Source organism: Buteo buteo, chromosome 8 (assembly GCF_964188355.1).
Source record: "Buteo buteo chromosome 8, bButBut1.hap1.1, whole genome shotgun sequence".
Classification (NCBI taxonomy): Eukaryota; Metazoa; Chordata; class Aves; order Accipitriformes; family Accipitridae; genus Buteo; species Buteo buteo.
The window spans coordinates 45,168,933-45,191,269 of record NC_134178.1 but is presented as its reverse complement, the minus strand read 5'-3'; the positions used below and the strand labels follow the sequence as shown (position 1 = coordinate 45,191,269).

At 44.7% G+C, this 22,337-nt stretch overlaps 1 protein-coding gene across 10 annotated transcripts in view; it reads right to left on the bottom strand.

The window, feature by feature from the left end:
• The window catches only part of TENT5C (terminal nucleotidyltransferase 5C), a 46,313-nt gene extending 29,537 nt beyond the window's left edge, over nucleotides 1-16,776 (bottom strand). For 7 of the 10 annotated variants that reach the window (XR_012651387.1, XR_012651386.1, XR_012651381.1 and 4 more), the window contains exons 1-3: nucleotides 16,701-16,776; nucleotides 12,382-13,912; nucleotides 265-406 (exon numbers count right to left, since the gene is read on the bottom strand). Coding sequence is in view for 1 of the 10 variants with exons in the window: in XM_075034468.1 (XP_074890569.1) it covers nucleotides 12,714-13,886 (1,173 nt within the window). In the remaining 9 variants the exon portion in view is untranslated. Of the gene's footprint in view, nucleotides 1-264; nucleotides 407-7,775; nucleotides 13,913-16,700 lie in introns of those variants that run through there. The other 3 variants (XR_012651384.1, XR_012651389.1, XM_075034468.1) reach the window with 3 other exon arrangements.
• Between the last annotated feature and the right edge of the window lie 5,561 nt (nucleotides 16,777-22,337).

The following is a 22,337-nucleotide window of genomic DNA, read 5'->3' as shown; positions in this document are numbered from 1 at the left end:
TGGAAATAGAGCTTTTTGGCTATCTCATATATTCTTCCTAAAGAACTTTCCCCATTTGAAAATGTATTTTTTCTCCACAAAGTTTTTTTCCTATCTGTCTTGCTCAGAATTTCCTCCTGTTGGGAAACTAGGCTTTTAGAGACACGCCACAACATATCAAACCGCTAGCAGGAACACCTTGTTTTATGTCCTAGAGGCTATTGCTTGGATAGTCCAAGACCAGCTTCCAGACCCCTGAACCCCTCCTGGCTGAACCAGTCTCACCTGTATGGTCACCAGCTGCTTCTCAGCACTGACTGGTTTTCTCCTTCTGGCTCCTGAATGTTTTGGAGTCATTTTGGAGTCTTTTTCACTTGGAAACAGCAGAGTCCTTGAAGTCTGTGGGGCTGACAATGACTTCACCCAACTGTGGACCAAAGATAATTGGAGAAAAATGGTTAAGAACATGGCTTAAACATGCTCAAAAGATGTGAACTGTTCTCTGATAAAGCTGTGGTCTCTAAGTCAGACTTTTCCCCTGAACCCTCTGCTCCTGCCATTGCAGCAGGGCTTCCTGGCACATGCACAGACCTGGAAAAAAACAAAAGCCGAGACAAGTGGGTCATTCAGCTTTAGGGGAGACTAGAAAACAGATGGTGCAAAGACTTCTCTTCCCTGCAGGAGACATCTCCACCCTACTCCCTGCAGAACTTTGGCTAGAAGGGTTGCTAACCCCCAGCTTGACATGGAACAGAGAAGGAAACTCAAGCAACCTGCAAGAACAGACCCATGTCATCATCACAAAAACAGAGTCACAAAAAAGGAAAAAATGCCTGCAGTGGGCTTGGAAGAAAATTCTTGGTATTTTTATCTGATTTCTGGCCATTTGGGATAAGACTCTTGACCCTTTTTAGTTGTCTGTGGTGTGGCAACCTGAGCCAGTTGCTCCAAGATTTCTTCATAGTCACTGGAGAGACATGGACATTTTTAGAGCCCAGTGATCTCACACTACAGCACAGCTTGTCAGGAGAGAGGACAGGGTTGAACAAAGGTTTCCAAGATATACTCCCAACAAACAGCGTGTGCGCAGAAGCCATCACATTCTCACAGCTTGTCCTGGTTCACCTGACACAACAAACAACAGCTTTTCTCTTCCCCGAACCTCATGCCCCCCACACTGCTTTGACCTCAGCACCAGCCCCTTGTAGAGGCAATGCCACAAATATTAACCAGAGCCTGAGTTTGGACCCCAGCTAACCCAAAGCCAAAGCATCAACGAGCAAAAAAGCACCAGACAGGTTTTGCAGCCAGGCACCAATAACCCCTCAGGCTCAGGACAAAACGCCGTGTGAAATGCTATCAGCAACTTATTTTAGGTGGCCGTATGTCAGGAACCCTTGGCCAAAATAAACCCCTAGGCTTGCTTCAATGCATCTTTTTTTAGAAAAGAATTTATATAAATGGTCTTTCATGAAAGAAAAATATTGTTGTGAGCCTGTGCAATACTTCACCATGATTTTTTAAAGAAAAAATTATGTTCAGTCTGGAGCATAGGAAGTAAAACGTTAGCCTGAATAACAGTCATACCTACATTTTGCTGTCTTTATCACCTACTACAAGAATCTCCAGGTGATATCTGGGAGCCAGGCTACAGCTGGCACCTACCCAAAGAAAAATTAAAATGGTCACTATATCATAAAAGTAAGATTTTAGCTCTTTAAAAATATTTTCAGTAATAAGTATCCTCTGAACATTAAAACCAGCTCTTTAAATGTTTGTTTCCAACATTTATACAATATTTACACCTTATTTTCTCAGTGCTTGAGTTCTCTGCTAACTCTATACTGTGAGAATGAAGATTTGGTTAAAGTCTAGGTAATCTGCCAGCACTGCGGCATGTCTGGATTCTCAAGAATCCATCGCTACGGAAATAAAAAGGAAATTAAACCACTGGAAAAATAAAAAAAGTATGTTAGGTTGCTATGGAGCCCGATTAAATTTGGAGGTAAAGTTTAACTTGCCGCTTAATTCACATCATTTGGAGGTAAGATTTAACCTGACACTTAATTCGCATCATTATGCAGTGAATACGGCAGGAGATTGAAGGGCCCCATGCTACTGCTCAGCGTTCAGCAGCACCCTGGGGTCCTCTCTGAAATGGCCCTTGCACAGGAATCCTCTCCTCAAGATGCAGAGTGGGCACCGCCAGCCACCAGCTTCTAGACAGCTCTGGCCACCCAAATCTTAAACATGTTTCTGCAGGTTTCTCAGTCCTCTGATGTCATTTTTAAAAGTAGTGGCACTTCAGTGGGTATAAAATTTAGGTCAGACTGTTTCAAACAGTTCCATAAGCCAGTGCTATTACACTGCAGCCTATTTGTGATATATTACAATGTAATATATATAGCAATGACCAGCCTCCTCTGAGATGGTCCCTCTTACAAATTAAACATTGTTTGTAATCTATCAAGTATGCCTGAAACAGCCTCAAGAACAGTCATCGTAAAGAAACCAGGTTTAAATTGTTTTTTCTGCAGTTTTTCTCTTACTTAAGTACAGACCAGGATAATGCGTTATAACAGTAGTACTGCTACTTTTCCATGAAGTCTGGGATCTGGAGGTTTTGTCAGCAGTGGACATAAACTCTCTGAATGAGCTGATGTTACAATACTGCAAGTCAGTCAAAGGATCCCTAAGATGAACTGGAGACCCTTTCGCTACTCATCTATTCTTTATTAGCAGTAAGTAAAATCAGTAATCAGATAGTAAGCACCTTCAAAGTAAAAGCTGCTGTTCTGGAATTAAAAGTCATAACTGCACAAGCAGTTTTACAGTTAAAGGCAAGACCACTTCTGTCAAATATCACATTGCTAGTTAATGAATTCTTATTTATGAAAGAAATTTCCTTTTTTTAACTAAATCCATGTTTTCAACTGGTACTTCAATTAAACAAAAATTCAAGTCCTGGTCAAATGAAACATCCTAACCGTAGTTGCAATTATATCCATACAGCAATCTTTTCTTTCTAACCAGACAACAAAAATCTGGCTGAGAATCCTGAAGGCCAGAGTTCACACCATAACTGCTGAGGAGAGCCACATGTGTAACATGCAATAACAGAACAGCACGTTTACCCCCATGCTTTTATATTGCAACTGAGTATTGCAAGTAGTTATGAATTCTCTGTGTAGAGCATCCTAAACATGGGCATAACACAGCCCCCCTGCAAGTTCTGCTGGCACACTGCTGCAGTTTTAAGTAAGTCACACATGCCTGTGAGAAGACAGTACTTCAAAACTGCGGTTCTCCAGTTCAACTGTGGATTTTTTTTAAACACCTGCATCCTTCTATTCAATTTCTTAAATGTCCCAGTACCATCCACCCCTGCTTCCCTTCCCACCCCATCAATAGGCAGGGCTTCCAAAATATCTACTCCTGGCCCTGCCAGCAAGTCCCTGTGTTACCAAAGTGTGCTGCTTCCCCTCTGCAGGGCTCATTTTTTTGGTCCAGCAAATGGCAGTAAATAGGAATCCTCCTTCTATCTCCACCACAGAGAAGTGCTGCAAGGAAGGAGGCTAAGCACCAATGTGAAGCAGGCACATACGTAGCTGGAATATTGCTCCACATTCAAAGTTTCCTCCGCTCCAAAACAGACGCCGTTTTTTTATGAGCAGCATTTCTCTGGAGTAACTCCATGAATTTGCTGCCAGAGGCTGAGCCCCATCTGTATGTGTCGCTCCCACCGATTGAGCAGGGCTGCGGAAACATACTCCAGCACAGCTGGGCTGCAGGACAGTCGTAACGCAGGAGCCGTAACCACTGGGGTCTGCCAGGCCATTAGCAAATCCCTCATAGCATCTGACAAACTCCCACCGGTGTTGCAGGGAATTTGGGTGGTGGGATTGATGGCAGGGGCTCTTCCCGAAACCAACTTACTTTCCCCTGGTCTTAAGAAAAGCTGCCCGGGAGGAGAAAGTGAATGGGAGCTCATGAGGTCTGGAGAGCTACATCAGCCCTGGCAACTAGTCAGGGCTACACAACATTTGGGGAGCCCCACGTGAGCAGTAAAACACAGGCAGCCGATTGTGATGTTTAACAGATGTGGTGGCAAGAGCAGAAACATGGAGCTCTTCACTTTGGTCATGTTGTGAACTCATGCCCCAGGGTTACTTGTCACTGCAGTGTTTTAGTCGTGGGGGTGCAGAGGAAAGGACTGAGGAACTGCTGTTAAGCACGGTGACAGAATATAAGCTTTCTATGCTGTCTCTACCCTGTATTTGCAGGGGAAAAAAACACTCCCAAAATAGCCTACGTCCAGTATCATTGTGGACTTTGTGCTGACACTGGCTTTAAACCACCTGCAGGTTTCAAAGTGCCCACAACAACCCTGTGTACTCTTCCGTATGCAAGAACAGCGCAAAACTGTGCGCACTTCTGTCATCTCCAGGCACTATGCAATACTTAAGTCAATAAGGTAGTAAATACTGAAGAAGATGAGTTACTGTGTCCATCAACATCGAGACTATTTGCCCATAGGAGTCAGACAAAATCTTTTTCTAATACCATCAAATGCAAAATACTACATCTGGAAACCAGGAGCACAGATGTTGTCAATACCAGATGGAAGAGGCTGCCTCTAGAAGCAGCAGATGGACTTTGAAATCACCGCGAATAACTGACTCGGCACAAGCACTTGGCATGCCATAACGCTACGGTAAAAACAGCAGGCACAGGTCGTGGACACAAATATCAAGAGGTTGAGAAGCAATCTTAGTATTATTTGTTATCCATGGTAGGTAGAGCACCAGGCTAGCAACTGGTGCTGGTTCGTGAGATTTGCAGGAACCACAAAGTTACAGAAGAAAAGGTTTCCAGCTTCCAAATCCAATATATGCAACATACAGCTTCAAGAGCTCATTTTCGACAGTTCCTCCAAGAGCTGAAGGGGTTAGTAGAGACCATGGGGCAGTCTGAGACTTTTCAGCTTTGTTGATAAGGATGCAGCAATCCACAGATCAAAGATGAAGTTCAAAAACCAATGTGGAAATGCAAATTAATTTCTCAGTAATGACCACAATCAAATATTAGAACGGGTTCTCCAAGTACACAATGAATTGCCATTACCGAGCACCTTTAGGGCAAGACTGAATAAATTTCCAAGAGGTACACTGAGTTATAGCTTTCAAAGTTATTCAGATAAGCGATACAGAGGGAGTGGAGAAGGGAATTGTTGCAGGTGGACGGTAGATTCTGAAGCGAGAAGAGCGTCCACAAAGAGACCAGCTTGTGGGAGTAATTCACATGTCCCACATCCAATATGCTCAGAAGACTTGCCTTGCTGCATGGGGACAGTGACTGAATCAGAAGTCTCACAGTTCAACCATTCTCTTGCAAGGGAGACAATTTTCCCTTTGCTTGCAGTGCAATCAGTATTCACTGATTTGCTGTTTTCTGAAGCAGATTTGCTACATGAGCAGGTGGAATAAAGTTAACACATGTTGTAGGGGTGTAAGAGCACATGAACTGCCTGGTTATGTCATTCACATGCTAAAACACAGACCACAATCAACTACGTAACATCAGAAGGGAAATTTTCCAGCTTTGACAGTGAGACCACCTCTACAGCACCAAATTGTCACTTGCCTGCTGGGAATACACAGGGATGGATTATTTCCCCAAAGCAGTTCAGGCCTTGGAGATTTGTTGGAAGTCTCCTGAAGTATGCAGGCTAGCTATAGGGGTTTATCAGTGACAAGAGGATTATTGCTACAGATAAGATTAGACTGGCCAGCTTCCTCGTGCTCTGTCTTGGCCGGACCTCTGCAAGAGGTTGCACTTCTCCATTCTCCAAACGGTGAGGTGGCATGGACTGTCCCCTTCTCTACTTATGGGCGATGAAGACTCAGCACAGCATTTTGTGGGATCAGCCAGCCTAGGGAACTAGTTCCTGCTGGTTTACTAAACCACCCAGCCGAGAGTCAATGTGATAACACTGGAGTAGGCAGTATAGCTTTCCTTAACGTACATGCGAACTATCAGTTTAGGATCCAGCAGCTGCTTTGCACACAGTTCTTGGCAAGACTCTCTTTTTCCAGCATCATGACTCAACTCTTTCCTACCAGGAAAATTACTAAGGTTTGGCAGGTTAACTATTCCCTTCGCCGGGCAGTCTTGCCTATAGGATATGGAGCTCATCTTTTTCTCATTGAGACAAAGCAGAACAGATTACAGCACTGCTACTGCAGCAAAACATGACCGCTATGTCTAACACCCACACTCAAGTGGCATATTACACACTTTGATATATCTCCCTTTTAAGTCATTGGATAAATACAAACCCTATTTTATTGCTGAAAATAGCAACTTCAGGTATCTAGGGTATTAATGCACTAAATAAGTAGTAAGCAATATTCAAAAAAAGGAGGCATCCAAAGAAAATCTCTGTTTCTCTCACAAGAGCATCTATTCTGTCTCTGTAAGGGCGCACTGAATACTTCAATTTAAAAAATACTAAATATTCCATATTCCATCATGGAAGAAAGGAGGGAAATAAGCGCATCTGCCAGAACAATGGCAACAATTTAGAGTACTATTTGTCTAACGGCTCTCACTCCCCCATCACAAGACTGAGGTCATCTTGCACAGCATGGATAAGGCATGGATAAGAACACTTACAAATGTATTTTCACTAACAACACAACAACAATAGAGCAAGAACATCTTTCTTCCTTAGTTCCTCTCAGTTCTTACCATTATCGAAGTTCCTTATGGAACTGAAAGAGTACATAAAGCCCCTTGCTTAAGCATAGCTATTTTGCTGTTTCAGTATCAGACCCTGCAAATCTAAGTCTGGTATTCTAGAAACTTAAGCATGTTGCCCAAAATAACTCAGAAGCTTTTACGAGGAGATAAACTGAGGAGTTGGGGTAAGGGAGTTTCAGGTGACAAGCAGATGGTTTATGTTGCCCAGCCGCATTATCAGTTCTCCATTTAAGTTCAGAGGGAAGCAATTACATCTTGAAAAGGGACTACACAAGCTTCATGATTACTTCCATGGGATCACACTGCCTCTGCTAATCTCCACAGAAGTTTCCACTGCAGGTGTTACAAGGTCCTGACGGCTGGAATACCTCCAGCATTACTGAACTGAGAGTCTAGAGCTTGTCTGGGCTCTAGAGGGGATTAGAAGCAAGCACGCTTTTTACAGTCCATTTATTTTTGATCCTAGAGCAGGAGGAACAGCAAGTAGACTGCCACATGCCTCTAGCTTTTATGTAGCTTTGGCCTGCTCAACCCCCATTGACCATTGGTATGCAGAAGCATCTGCTTTTAGGACAGAGTGAAAGCACAAAGACTCTCAACCTGTAAATAACTTGAAGAGCAATTGCTGACTTTGTTTCTCACCTCCTTGGCTCATGAGCGGAGGTATGCAGGGGCCCCTGACTTGGAGTAGCATATAAAATGTAGTGCATCACAGAATGGACTGGCAGGCTCTAGCTTAGACCAGACACTATCTAACAGGCCTAGGACTGTGCCTCAACATGTTTTAAAGTCAAGACCAGATAATGGTAAGAGAGGGCAAAACAGTTCTCTAGAAAATCACTATAATGTAAATGAAAGATGAATCATGTCTCACTTAACTGACTAATCTTCAGTAAGTTGAGGCAGATGTGTACATCCGGGGGGGGGGGGGGGGGGGGCGGGAAGGGGAAGAAGTACCTTGAACAACATCTAAACCCAAGCATTACTGTGTACCCCATCACTATTTCTCCCCCCACCCTGTGTATCTACACACACATTGGCCAATAGGCTCCACAAATACTTTGTCAGCACTATTTAGATGTAAGAATTACTTGAGGCAAGCAATGTTTAGCATAAGTTTATTTGCACAAGAATTTCAGAATCATTAAGGTCTAAAACCCAGTTTCCAAGAATGACAAGTGAACACCACAGTGCAGAACAGTAGACAACGTTCTGTGACCAATTTCACATTTGGGCTCATCACAACTCCAAATATTTCTAGTACCTTGTTTTGCCAGCTTAAAAAAAAAAACAAAACCAAACAAACTCACTTCTTCCAAAGAGGTACAAGACAGATTTTCTAAGAGCTGACTTCTTTTAATAGTAAAAAATTATATAGGAGATAAACAGAGAAAAAAAGGCCTTCTAAATTTCAAAAGAAAGTGCAATTTTAATCAGAAAGAGGCAAGCCCAATCCAGACACTTCAGTGAGCGGCTTTCTCTTCCAATACAAGTGAGAAAAACCAGAGTGCTCCAGCCACTCCCCCCAAAACTTCTACAACTATAGCCACACATCCCACCTTATAACTACTTTCATTGAAATTAAAGAACATATATGAAATACACTTCACCGTATTTAACAAATGGTTAAGACCATGCAAAGTAGATGCAAAGGCTAGAAGTATTACCATCCATTTGGCCCTCACAATGCCCAAATTAAACCAAGTTGCCAGTGACTGTGGCTAACTTATTGCTGTGCCTAACAACTATGGCACCCTGATTGAATGAGTTGAGTGAGAGGGAGAGTAAACAAGTACCATCGGTACCCCGACAGCTTAGAATTGAAGCAATTTGTCCAAGTTCTCTTCTAAGAGGCCTTGTCCCAAGCACTCATATAGTGATAAGCAGAGATCACTACCAACATCAGCAGTTATTCTAGTTCCAGAAAGCCTAGGCACAAAAGCATACCAAATGCTTAACCTCAGAACTCACTCCCAAAATATGGGTCTTTAAGTCTCAATAAAAAGCTTTAGGTATTTGGACTAGATTTAAATACTACCTACTGCTTTGTAGACAAGATTATTAATGTTAAAGTGTGAAGACCTTTTGAAAAATGGTAACTCAAAAGCAAGCAGTAGTCTTCAACCTCCAGCTTAGTGATTGACTGAACTAGCTGAGGACAAACACAGCAACAATTAAATCTTGAGCTGAGGGAGCATGAAGTATGCTTTACCTTACAACTTCTCAGAGTGACCATGGATCAGCATAGGGATTTTTACCAAACTGAGTAAAACCCAGGCTACTACTAGGTCTCCTTGGTAGCATCTTTATCAAATTTTAAAAAAAAAATCTATCTTACAATGAGGAAGTCACACTAATACACTCTAAGTCAAGTGGGACTTGGCAATAAATATTGACAACAGATGCCTAACCTCAGACTGGCTTAGCTCAGCTGAGCTTATAAGCTACAGGAAGAAAACAGCTATTCTAAACCACAGAGCCTGGTTTACTAGAAGCCTAGTCCTGAGGAATGATACAAGACTTGCAGTTCAGTGTTACTGCAGCTTTGTTTTGATGCCACTGCCCAGAGGGAATGTGCTAAGGTAATAGTCTGAAGTATAGTAGTCTTTCTCTAACCTCCATTCGACACACAAGTGAGCAACAGAGGATAGAGCAGGTTTGCAGAGGCATCATTATGTACTGAAGGGAGACTGAATCAAGCAGGCACCCTAGACTTGGCCTAGGGTCATCACTTTTAACTTTTACCTAGTGCTCATTCTCCTGTTACTCCTTGCTACAGGGGCCACCATACACCTGAACTTGAACCAGCTAGCACACACCAAATTAAGCCACTGCCACATGCAACATCAGGCTGCTAGGACAACTTGGAACAGAAAGGGGTAGGCTGCTTGCAACACAGTGATGAAAAGCTACTGAGTATTCCAGCTTTGCCTGCCAAGCCAGGATTATTTTGAAGGCAATGAGACAAACAGTGTCCCAGCAATCCCTTATACAGTAGGGCCAATGCAGCAGGTAGTGGGCAGCTTCAGGATACAGTTAACTATTCAAGAGCTTAACATCCAGCATCCAGGCTACAAAGCATTAATATTTCTCATATGCCAGAGCAACTTAAGAGCCAGGCAGGAAAGTCAGCAGTCCTGCAAAGCTTAAACCCAGGAAGTCAGCTGTTCAGAGAGCAGCCATTCAACATAAAGCTTCCTTAGAGGCCTCAGCAACAGGTTACCTTAGCAAAAGCACAATATTTATGGCAGGAAGCTTAAATTCTCCATAGCTCTATCTCAGCAGGAATACATTAGAGCTTTCTTTCTAGCACTTCCTTTTCCAACAGATGCACCTGGCCTGATGTTCAGCAGCCAAGGCATTCAAAGACTAGTAAAACATAAGTCTGTTTATTTCAAGCTTGCGAGGACTCCTCCTGAGCATCTGACTACTACTTCTACATGAGCTGACGCACAGGAACAGCTTCTAAAGATCAGCCATGAGATCCTATAAGACTGATACATGAGTCTAAGCTATTTGATATGCAAATCAAACAATGTCACTCTAGGCAATGCTTTACTCCTGCAGTGGGTATAGCTTAGATTGGCTTTAAAAACAGCTATTTAAGAGATGATAGCAGTTACAAACTCTTAAGCAAAAGACGTCCTTCTTTCTAGTGATACTCTATACTAGGCCAAGTATTGCCTTGCATGCGAAAGTCATTCTAGCAGTGAGCTTGCACTATGTTTAACACACATGACAACACTGGCATTGTATTAGTTTTTAAAAAGCTTTCCAAACAGTCAAAGTCTTGGGTGAGAGATGCCTTGTCTGTAAGCTACATCAAGTCCAAGCCACAGTTAGTGAAAAAGGCTAGGTTCACTTTTAAGTTTAGCTACTTTGGCTGACTACACAGAAAGCCTTTAATGAAAAAACACAACAGAAGACACCAAATTATTTGTCTATTTGCTATTAAAGTTGTTTACAAGACTGTTCAAAAAATTAAGCTAAAGCATACTTGGCTACAGTCTGCTTTCTACATTGTATCCCTCCCTGCCTTCCTAAGCTAAACAAAGAAGTCTGAACAAAAGAGTCACCTCACTGCTTTATTGAGACAGTCTTTATGAAGTAGTTATAAAAAGTGAGAGAACTTGCAATATAACTAGAAGGTTTTGGTCCTATGAGGAACGTGCGGGTTTTTTACTGCCATTTAAGTGCTGTACTGCTACTGTTTTCTGCCTTAAACAGCAACCATATATTGGTGTTTCACCTGCTTTCTGCTTTACCTTCTAAGCTTAAATCATTTGTTTGATCAGGCACTTTGGTCTCACAAGCTTGCAGAGACAGCTGGAAGTCATAAAAAAGGTTTAGCAAACAAGTATTCTTAAACATTGCACCAGTACACATTAAATAGCTCTAAGATTTGCCTCTCTAGTCTACTTCTCTGGTTAAGCAAAGGAAACTCAAGATCATTTGCCATATGTATTTTACTATTGCAATTCAGTGAAAATCATCCAGTTAATATGCCAGTTTCTAATACCGCTATATACATAACTGGGGAATTTTTAACCTTCCCTATAAAGCACAGGAGTTTCAAAGCAGCAAGTTCAGCACAGACCCTTTAGGAAGGTCAGCCCCCTACACCTCCAAGGGAGTACATACTCTTCCAGAGGCTATTCTGAAAACGGGGGCAGACTTTCACCACATACGGCCTCTGTGGAGAGCTCTGCTTAGGGTTTATATACCTCTTCAAGTGAGGGTTCAGACCAGTAAAGAGGAAGAATTTGACTCTAGCCACTCAGAATACCATCTCATACAGTGACCAGGTGATAGTGATACACCAGTAAGCTCAACCCTTAAGTGGTGACAGAAAGACAAGCCTTCAGGACCTGCCTGAAGTTGTACAAGAAATTAATTTTAGGAGGCACTTTAGGAATTCATACCATGGCAGGAGTGCACATCATGCTGCAACTTACAGTGGTTCGGGATTTATTTGGTTTTGAGGGTTTTTTTGCTTGCTGTGGACCTGTGAGGAAGAAAGTTGGACCAAATCTCAGTGTAATAGCGGCACTACTTTCCAACTGTGCCAAAAATGGTTCTGAAAGATGTAGTCAGAAAGGCTTTATCTTGAACCTGGACTTAACTGTATTTTTCCATCCTAACTATTCCAACTGTGGTTCCAATTCTACTTAAGGCTTCAATTCCTCATTTCAAGGACTTTTCATATTAGCAAGTTTTAGATCATGCTTTGGTGCATGTTTAGAGATGCCACCTTCCAAATTTTTGTACTCAAGAAAAATTTAGCCAGTTTATGCTTTAGAGATAGACTAATTAATCCATCTTCAACTTCCAAGAAATTAATCTTGAACTTGAGGCAGGACCATATATCCCTAGGTACTACAGGAAACAACATTTAGGCCCTCTACAAGACAGACAGTATCCATACAGTTACCAGCTCTAAACAGCCAGAAAGTAGAAGCAGCCCAAGCATGACATGAGCCCACTCTTGCACAATTAGTTCAATAGAAAGTTGGCTAGAACTTGAACTGAGGAAGTGTGGAGTAATAAGGTTAGGCAATAGAAAGCAGAGTTTTGCTGCTATTCCAGGAGTGGCTTCTGCTCTGCTCAAGACATTTTGCAGTTTTTCCTTTAATAACTAACCTAGTTTACTGAATACTCCACTTGGATCCCATGTTAATAGCCACTTCCAGAACTAGTACCGAGTTTTGTAACTACTCCTCTTAACATTTAGCTGCTGGTTCTCTTCTCCCAGTGAAGAGGTAATAAGGCTTCTTGGCATTTGTAGAGATATACCGAAAGGTTCATAGCAGGTCACCTGGTTGCATATTCCTACTGCACACCAGGAAATGGACAGTCCAACACAATCATGTTTCCATTCAAAAGCCTCCAGCTGACAGTTATTACTTGTCTATATATACACTCAGCATCTTGGCATTCAGTAGCCTTCACTCAAGAACACTCAAGTGAAACGATCAATTGCAAGGCAACCAAGTGGGGTAGGACTGGCTGTATGGCACAGGAGCATTTGCAAGATAGTAGTTGCTGAAGTTTACATCACTAACATAAGGTGCTGGCTGGTAGTAACAGGTAACAGTAGTGGCATTAGGGATGATGTTTTGTTCTGCCAGTACTTTGAGCGCTAGCAGAGAAATCAAGTTGAGAGTCTGCCTTCGCTCATGTCCCATGAGACAGACTGTGCTCTCATTCACCACCCTGCGCAGAATCATGAGGTAGTCATATTTGCTCCTCTCTTCTTTGGAGAAGTGGTTCTGGAGGTAGGTCTCTAGTTTGCGCTGCTGATCCAGGATGTCCGGGAAGTCTATGAAGAATCGGGAGCACATGTAGCGCTCTAATGTTTTGATCTCATCCTTATCCATGGGCCTGAAGTCTCGTACTAAGAGGTTACTGTACTTCAGAAGCCCACCACCTCGGATCTCTTCAGGATTTTTGGTAGCTATCAGCTTGTTCTGGAGGTGATCAAAAGCTGCTTCAAAGTCTCCATACATGCTCTCCCCGATCACAGTTGGATGGAAGTGCTCCGACATCGGGGTTGCCGAGTAGTCATAGTAAAAGAGCAGGGAGTCCAGTATGATTTGGAAGGAGTCCACGCTGAACTCAAACTGCCGCCGTATACAGTCTACAAACTTCAGCTCCACATTCCTGCCATGTTTGTTGGAAAGTGATATCAAGCTCCAGCGGTCAGACTCTGTGTACACTTTGACTAGCTTCTGGATGTAGGCTTCCTTCAGTGTTACTGGACTGATTTTTAGCTTGCTTACTCCTTCTGGCAGGAAATTCAAGAGTGATCGCAACACCACATCTCGAACTAACTGAAACTCTGCCTCACTTGGAAGAGAAACTTGAAAAATGAGATCCAGGTCTTTGCATCCCAGCCCATTATCCTTGACCAGGACATGACCAGCTGCAGAGCCATTCAGACGGACATCCTGTACCACAATGCCTGCTTCACTCAGCCTACTCCGAACAGTCTGAACAATGTCCTTCAGAGTTATCTTCAGTGTTGGGAAGTTACCTCGTCCATGGATTGGAACTACCTCTGTAAGAACCTCATGCAGACGGCTGACCTGCTCCCAGTTCAGTACACTGCATGACATGCAGTCTGTGTTACTTCCTTTGCCTGCCATCTTAAGGTGTTTCTTCTCCAAAGAAACTGTAAGGAGGTGGAATAAAAAAAAAAAAGAAAAAGACCAGTCAGACTTTCTGTTTGTGCTTCCTAGATATATCCTATGCTCTACTTTTCAGTCTACACACACAGACACAAACTAGAAAGAAATAATTCTATGTAAAAATGATTATCAAGAAGGCTTTCACCTGAAATGATGCTCAGCTTCTCTGTTGGTGCAGGCACAAAATTTTACTTGTCATTGTCCTTTTTTTGGTGAGGTAAAGTGCTTCAGCAAAGCAGTTTGTGTCAAAGGGAAATTATCAACAAAGATGACACAAGCTTTACCCAAATTTAATATCATCTGCAGCACCAGCCAATGCCAGAGGAGCCATAAGTGCAAAGCACTTCTGAAAGTTAAGCTTTGAACTTGTTTCATTATACATAAAGCTCAAACTGCTCTCTCCAACTAACACAATAGTTGAAGACACTCAGGTGTTAGTTTCAGGGCCAAGATATCCAATCCACTGAAAGCACTTTAATTACACTAGAGACATAAGATTTCTGCCTTTTCATGAGTTTTTCCTTTCTTAACCATCCAGCATCTACCACTCATAGGATAAGGGCCAAGTACACCTTGCTCCTGCAAAAAGCTACAGCACTTCAGCATCCCAGACAGAATTTCAGCTACAAAGAAGTCAGATAACACCACTATTCAATGTGTGCTCCAGTCTTCATAAGCAACTCTTTACTCTTCTTCAGATACCCTGCATAATCAAGCTACCTTTTTGGAAAGATTCATGCTTGTCCCAGCCTTTTGCTCATTAGTGGAGGGCAAACGAGCTTTTAAGAGCTGGCATACACTCAGATGACGTTAAGGCAGACATCATGTTAGTGTTGCACTTTAACACTAAGGACTTAAGAACCTCACTGACCAGACCTGTCACAGCCTTGTCTGAACTTTTGCACTTTTTAAGGAGTCTTGTCACAGTTGAGCAGATCACTTTTGTGCTTAAGTGGCTTGTGTTCTGAAGTATGCAGATACTTACATATGTTCTACAGTAACGCAACTCCAAGCGGTATTAATACACTTTTCTCTTTTTAAGTGTTCCAGGTTTCTATTGTGGCCAGGTGCTTCCTGACAGCTACAGACTAATTGAGGCCTCACCTTCTTCTGCCCCAAGTACTTGTGAAGACTGCAGCTGCCAAGGTCAAGTCAGACTAGTCAGACTTAAGGTAGTTAACTCTTGCCTACCAGGAATTGTTTAAAACCCAACCATGTCATTTCCTAACATGCATCAACATAGTGCAGGATCTTTCAGTAAGATTCAAAGAGCAGCTATTGTCATTTCATGCCTGTCCTCTTCCAGCTTTTAATTTTTGAACTGCTCATTTGATCTGTCACCTCCTCCACAGAAGAGAGTCAAATCCTAGATAAAATATACAGTTAAGGTAAAAATGCTCCTGGGGAAGCAATTTCTGCCCTTGAGCATGAGCTGCTGCATTACAGGCTCTGCTGCTGTGGGTCACATCAGCTACAGCAGGCACAAAACAAACCTGTGATTCACAAGATCATTAGTCCAGGACAAATCAAGGGGTTCTTCAAACTCAACCCTTCAGGCTGCAAAGCAGCATAAACCCAGAGGCATCAAGTCTGCCAGCAGCTGCCCTCAGGTACTTCAAGCACATTAAAGTGCATTTTCATCTTAAACCCACTGTATTTTCATTAAATCCTTCAGATCACTAAAAAACACAAGAGTCTTCCATGACTTCTAGCTAAAGCTGCAAGTGCTTTCAGCTGCTACCTCTGAAAGCATTCCCTCTCCTCCTTCCCGTCTGTAGCCTTCTTAGCAGCTAAGACAACACAGACAGCCCACCCAGCGACCAGAAAGGACTTGGAGCAGTGCTTCCCACGCCACCACACACACTTGGTTCTGCTTCATGGTCCCCACCTAGGAGGATAACATGCATTGCTGCCCTTGTGGGGGGAAGATGAAGTATTTCATTTCTAGTTCAGCAGAGAGTTTAATTCTCAGGCTGTCAACCTATGAAGCCTCCCACCCCCAAACCGCTCCCATGTTTGCCTACTCCGCAAGATTTATGTTAGTGACAGCAGGATCTTAGCAACTTTAATGTATTTGAGACACTAGCAGTTCACATGCTTCTTGTTTCACCGCCAACACTTTCCATCACAAGAAGATCTGATACCTGAAGATGCTCATTCACTGGGAAGAAAACTATTCTGAAGCCAAGGCAGGCACTACCTATAGTTAATACCAAGCGTAAAGAGTTTTGTAGCTTCACTTGGATGCAGACCTCAAATTAGAGGCACTAGGAGCGAGGACAACACGCCTTCACCTTTGTCATGATGAAGTACATTACTCTGCAGCAGCAGCTTTTCCCCTAGGAGACCTATAATTTGACACAACACCTAAAAAATTTAGGGGGCCGTGCCTGCAGCAAGCAGTACCCCTGTGACACGGCAAGTTACAAGCGTCTTGTGTCGTGTCCCCCCCCCCCCAAATCCCAGCAGCACCGCAGGCGGGAAGGTCCGTCTTCCCTTACAAGACGTTTTCTCTCGAGAGGAGACCTGAGGGTGCTCCGCTGCGTTCACCGCAGGACCCGCAACTCACCTGAGCCGGGCGGACCTTGCCGTTTAAGCCGGTTTAAGTAATAATTTTTTTTTTTTTTTTTTTAAAAAAGCGTTACTCAAGCGCTTTGCCTCCAGGAGATTCCTCACATAAAATGACCCCGCCGGCTCTACCCCGCAGCGGAGAACCGAGCTTCACCCACACATATCCCCCTCCACACACCCACCCAAGCCCCCGCGGCTTACCGGTCCTGTCACCTCAGCCGCGCCGACCGCGCCAGCCTCCCCCTCTCTCCTCACACACACGCGCGCGCAACCCCCCTCCACCTCCCCTCGCCCGCCCTTTATCGCCCCGCCGCCGCCCCGCCCCGCCCACTGCTCGCCGTGAGGTAACGGCGGGCGGGGCGGGAGGCGGCGGCGCCGGCAGCAGCGGCCGCCTCAGGAACGGTCGCCTCAGGAGCGATGGTGGCGGCGGGGCTTTTCTCCCTCCTTCTCTTCCCCCCCCCCCCCCGCCTCAGCAGAGCGAACGGGGGTGGGTTTGGCCGCCTTTTCGGGCTGTTCGGCCCGGGAGACCGGCGGGGATCGGGGTGGGGAGAGGACGGGGGTGGCCGCTTGCGCCGTGGAGCCCTCACACACGCCGCCCCCTTCCCGCCTCCAGGGGTTCGCCCCGCAGCCCACCCCAAGATGGTGGCGAGGGGCACCCAAACGGTCGCTTTCCATCCCCTCCCGCTCTGTGTACGACTGCACACGGAAGGGAAAGCAATGGCCTAAACGTTTCAAGGGAATAACAGAAGACGGGGAAGTGGATTCCAACGAAAAGCAGGCTGAAATACAACATGGCTTTCCCTCGTCTCGGGCAGAGCAACCGTCAGCACAGATGCAAAATTTCCAGGCTCTGCTAAAGAGTTTGCTATGGTGCCACGTGGGAAACAGCCAAACTAGGAGTTGGCACGAAAACTGCAAGGATGCGCTCGCAAGGAGATGGCAAAAAGCGTTGAAACGGCGTGCTACTGAAAACCACAGCTGATGGGCTGCGGGAGGCACTGGAGACGTGGAGGAGGATGGAACTGTTAAGACAGGAAGCAATGAATAACTCAGGAGATCAAGAGTAATAAAAATCGGCTGGCGTTTAATAGTACACGGCGCAAGATTATGCGCTGCGGGGATAAAAGCTACCATTTCTGCTGTAAACCCTCAGCATTTCAGCAAAAGAGAGAAAGGACCTGGGCTATTTGCCTTTTGAAGGATTATCGGGACTCAGTGGAGGGGGGGAGCAAAACTTATCCTAGGACAGGCCAGTTGACATATTTCTAGTAGAGCTAAAAAAGTATTCACAAAACATTGAGGGGGAAAAAAGCAACACATTTATTACATTGTTTGTTCATACACAGTCAAGAAAGATGAATCAACACCTGCACACAGGCGGAGAAGAGCTGACCTTGTAAGACGAAACTGAAAAGCTCCTCTTTGCAGAGCAAACACAGACAGACTTGCCTTCTTTCACCAACAAAGCCAAAGCTGAGCAGGAATATGGGTGGGTTAGTTTATTTATTTACTTATTTTTCTCTAACAGCGCACCATTGGTATAAATAGCAGGAAATAAAAAGAGCTATTTAAATTAAAGGATAACATTGAGACAAGAATCAGATTCAAGGCAAGTTACCATCTTTTTGTCCGATGAGATAATCATGAATTCTGAGCATCACAGGAGAGAAGGAGGGGAATAAAACTAACGTTTCAAGACAGAGCTAGAAAAGAAAATACATAATACAATTGTCTGTGCTGGTATGGAGTTGGGCGTGAGGATCCAGGTCTCTCTCAACATTTTTTTCCTGTGTTTCTAAAACAAGAAAGAGAAATGGGGAACTCAAAATGAAGTAGTAGTGGAAATGACAGAGGCATAACCACCAGTAAGGAAATGTCTCACTTGGAGGTTAAAATAGTGAATGGTCTCGCCCCTTAATATTTCTTCAGCAATATTTCTGCCTCAAATACTATTGTCTTATAACAATAACTGATTATTTTGGACAGTATACTTTCTGTTGCCCCATGAGCAAACAGCAATTAAATTACATGTTGAAAAACATTTTCTATTTGTAATATTCATGAGATAAAGGCAAAAATAAACGGCAGCACATACTGCTATTACAGATGTTAAAGTATTAATAAAAGGTTCACACTTTACATTATTTGTTTACAAGTTCTTGTTCCACCAAAATGTTTGTAAAAACAAAGAGGTATCTCAAGTCTATCTTAAGGGATACCTGGAGTGTTTTCTGCCTCCTCTGATTTGCAGACCTTGAGTATTTGTCAGTGGGAGTGCAGCACACTCTGCAGTGAATTTACACCTCCTGACAATACACTTGCTCTTTTTAATTGCTTTTCATTGGTCCCACATAAGGGGTCTGTGGGAAGGGCTTTTGAAACACCGTTTAAAGCCTGCTGGACCAGACTCCTGGGTAGGTTGCAGGAGCAAGGAGGAATTCATCTTTGAGTAATGAATGTCTTAGGAGAACGAGCCCATTTACCCCTGATGAAAGCCAGCCAGCCAGCCTTCTGCTATCCAATCCGCCTGTGTCTGCACAGTGGATTACTGTGCCGTGAGGATGGAAAAACGTGGAAACACACAGCCCACCGGTGAGATGAGAGATTAAGAAGCATGGGTTACTGCTCGGGTGCTGTGGCCGCCAAGGTGGCTCTGACACAGGCCCAGACCCAGCTCCAGTCTTAACATTTAATACTTTCTTAGGACTGACTTTCCCACTGTCAGCTGTAACTCTGAGTCTAGGGAGAGGTAATGGATGATCCCAATCTTTGCAAGCCATCCTTTCTCAGAGAGCGACTGGGATACAGACAAATTCCTGCCAGGACGCAGTGAGCGGCGGCAGCCACGGTCCCCCTCTGCCCTTGGACAACCACCATCTCGCCTTTCTCCCACAGGCGCTCCATCCCTCATCTCTGCCCGTGTCCCCGCGCCTCCTCCCAGCTACAGTCCCTCCTCTCGTGTCCTGTGGTATATTACCCCCCTTCAGGATACACACTGCAGGACCTGCTTCAAAGGGTTTTCAAAGAGAGGATGGGGAAGGAAGAAGGACCAAATGGCTCCTGGCATGGCAGTGTGGCAGGGGGAAGAAGAGTCTGGGAGCTGCCAAAACAAAGGCTAGTACCGAGTTTTATGAACACACTGCAACTTGTTCATTTTAATCCAGTAAATAGGGCAGCAAATTTGGCAGAAGAAACGCACTTAAAAACTTGTAAGTCAGCTCAGTGACCTGGCACTGTCAGATTAGTTTCCTTACGTGATGCATTGCTGAATGTAATGTGTCATTATAAATCTTGGTTGCTACAGCTGTTAAAGCCATAAAGTGAAGCAGAGTTATTAATACATGGTAGTAGTAGCTGTCATGCTCCATTCTGTAATTGAGCATCAAATCTGCAGTTGGGAAACTCTTCTTTTTTGTCTGACATGTGGAGTAACTGCATGTCTGCAGATACTGAGAGCGTGGAGACAGGTAGGAACATATCACTCACGCGCGACTATGGTGAAATCCTCCTGTAGAGCATCAAGGGTGAGCCCCTTTCTCTGCTGCTAGCTGCCTTTACTAGCCTTTGAGGTTTACTGTGGGGAGATGCAGCAATCCTTTCTCCCGATACATGGATAAAAGTAGACACGAGAAGTCCAGTGTAGACACGGAGAGTGTACTAATGCAGGGAACAGCAGTCTTTCAAAAATCTCTGGTTAAATTTGCCACTAGAAGCATAGCGACAGCTGGGAAGTTCCTGCTCCAAGGGATGAGATACTACCATGTAGGGCTTCCCAGCTCCCACCAAGTTCTGAGCTCAGCAAAAGCCAAGAGACACTCCTTCTCCAAGAGGCAAGCAATGCCACCAGGTCCCTTCACTAGCAGGACCTGTGCGAAGTGGGAGCTCCAAGCTCCTGCTGCGTTTAGATGTGAGGCCAGAGTCGCTGTCTCTCACAAATGTCTTTTTGAAGATGTCCCTACCCATTAGCCCTTCCACTGCTTTGCTGAGTGCCACCTCTGGCAACTCGGGCTGTGGGCTGCAGACTCCTCTTCTCACGAACCCTCTGACGTACACGCTCAAAACTGCTTAAAAGCCTGAAGGAACAGAGCCACTTAAATATGTGACGAAATGCACAGGCCAAATTCTTCCAGGAGGGAAGAGGTGGTTCCACCACCGCCCAGGCCCCTGGCACTTTTGCTTTCGCAGCCAGAGACTCAGTTTTGCCGATCTGGTTGTGCTGTGAGGCTCCCAGCCCAGGGAAGGCTGGCATTTTCTTTTCCCTTATGAAGTACCAGGGCAGACACACGCTGAGATGGAATGCACTCGCTGGAGCGAGTGGGCAGCGGCCCGTCATCTGACTTGTTTTTTTCCTTGCACCTGAGCTCGCCCCAACTGCTTAATTAGTCACATGGTTTCCTGGAACCCGGGGGAGAGCAAACTGTCAAAAATTTTGGTGGTGCAGGAGAAGACGACAAAGACTGAAGGGGGAGGCGGAGGTGGGGGGAGGACAAGGGTTTGCAAATCAGACTGAAAAAAATATTTACTCTAATTTGGGAGTCGTGAGCAAAGTCAGGACGCATCACCTCGGGCTGCAGGTGGCAAAAGCAGCAAAGGGGAGTACACAGAAAGAGCGAGGTTGCTTAGGGAGTGCAGCCTCAGTCACGCGAAGCTCTTCAGTGCCAAGCTGCCGGTGGGCTCTGCCCCACAGATTTTGTACTTTCCCCCACTACAGGTTTTCACTTTGAAATCACATCTTTTTCATGTTCCCTCATCATCCACGGGTCTAGGAACCAGTGTGGAGGAGTGTAGTGGTCACACCACGACTGGACCAACCCCTTGGGAGTCTGCATCTGTGAGCTCTGCCTCTTGACTCTGCCACTGGTTTTAGCTGCAGAGGCAACTAAATTTGCCCCTGGATATTCACAGATTTGAAGGCTAACAAAGATGATTGACCACCTTTTAGTACTTGTATAATCCCTGTATAATATAATCCTGCTGTAAAATTCATAGCTCCTTCAATAACATGCACTTGCCTGGAGACTTTCTTCAAATTGCTTGACATGGATAACCCAGTGTTTCCCCACGGTAGTTTGCTGCAATTGTTAACTGCTTTCATGGCTAAAGGTCCACACACAGTTTGCTCTGGTTTTAATTTCCACCTGTCTTTCTTTTAAGTATGCTTTTTTCCCTGCTAGATTATAGGGGCTGTTATCGAAAACTTGTATGAATTCTTCAAGACTTTTTCAGTAGGCCGTTTATTTCTAGCTGGTGGCAATGGCAACTGGAAAGGAGGTTTTGCATAGGTAATGCAGTTCTACAGCTTAAAATAATCTAAGTGAGAGCTGTCAGAGACTCCTCATCCTCAGATGCACAGTCACACTCTTTTCTTTGGGTCAGGTTTATGCCATTTAAAACTAATCCATCCAAAGAGGGGATCTGCCTTTGGCTGGAGCAGTTTGCCAGCCAGGCCGCCACTCAATCACACAAGTGCTAGGGCAAGCACGGGAGATGAGGTCGGATGATGGTAAACTTTAAGCTGTGGTGGACTGGCACTCTCAAAAGCCTTGGGGCCCCTCTCAACTACAAAGAGCCATCTTAGCCTGCTTGGTGGACCACCAGCACTGCATGGAAACTCTACAGCTCTGGAAGCTGCTGTCCCACTGTCCATCTCCCAGCGAGGCTGGCAACTGGTGCGTGCTCCCTGCTGGCACTGGTGAAGGAGTCCTTGACGAGCACAGGGGTAGCATCCTCAGCAGGATCTTTGTGGTGGCCCATCCCTTCTGCAGCATGACAGCTGCTCCCCGGTACCCCAGCTCCATCCGCCTCTCTGTCGGGAAGGGGATAGCAATCTCCCTTCCC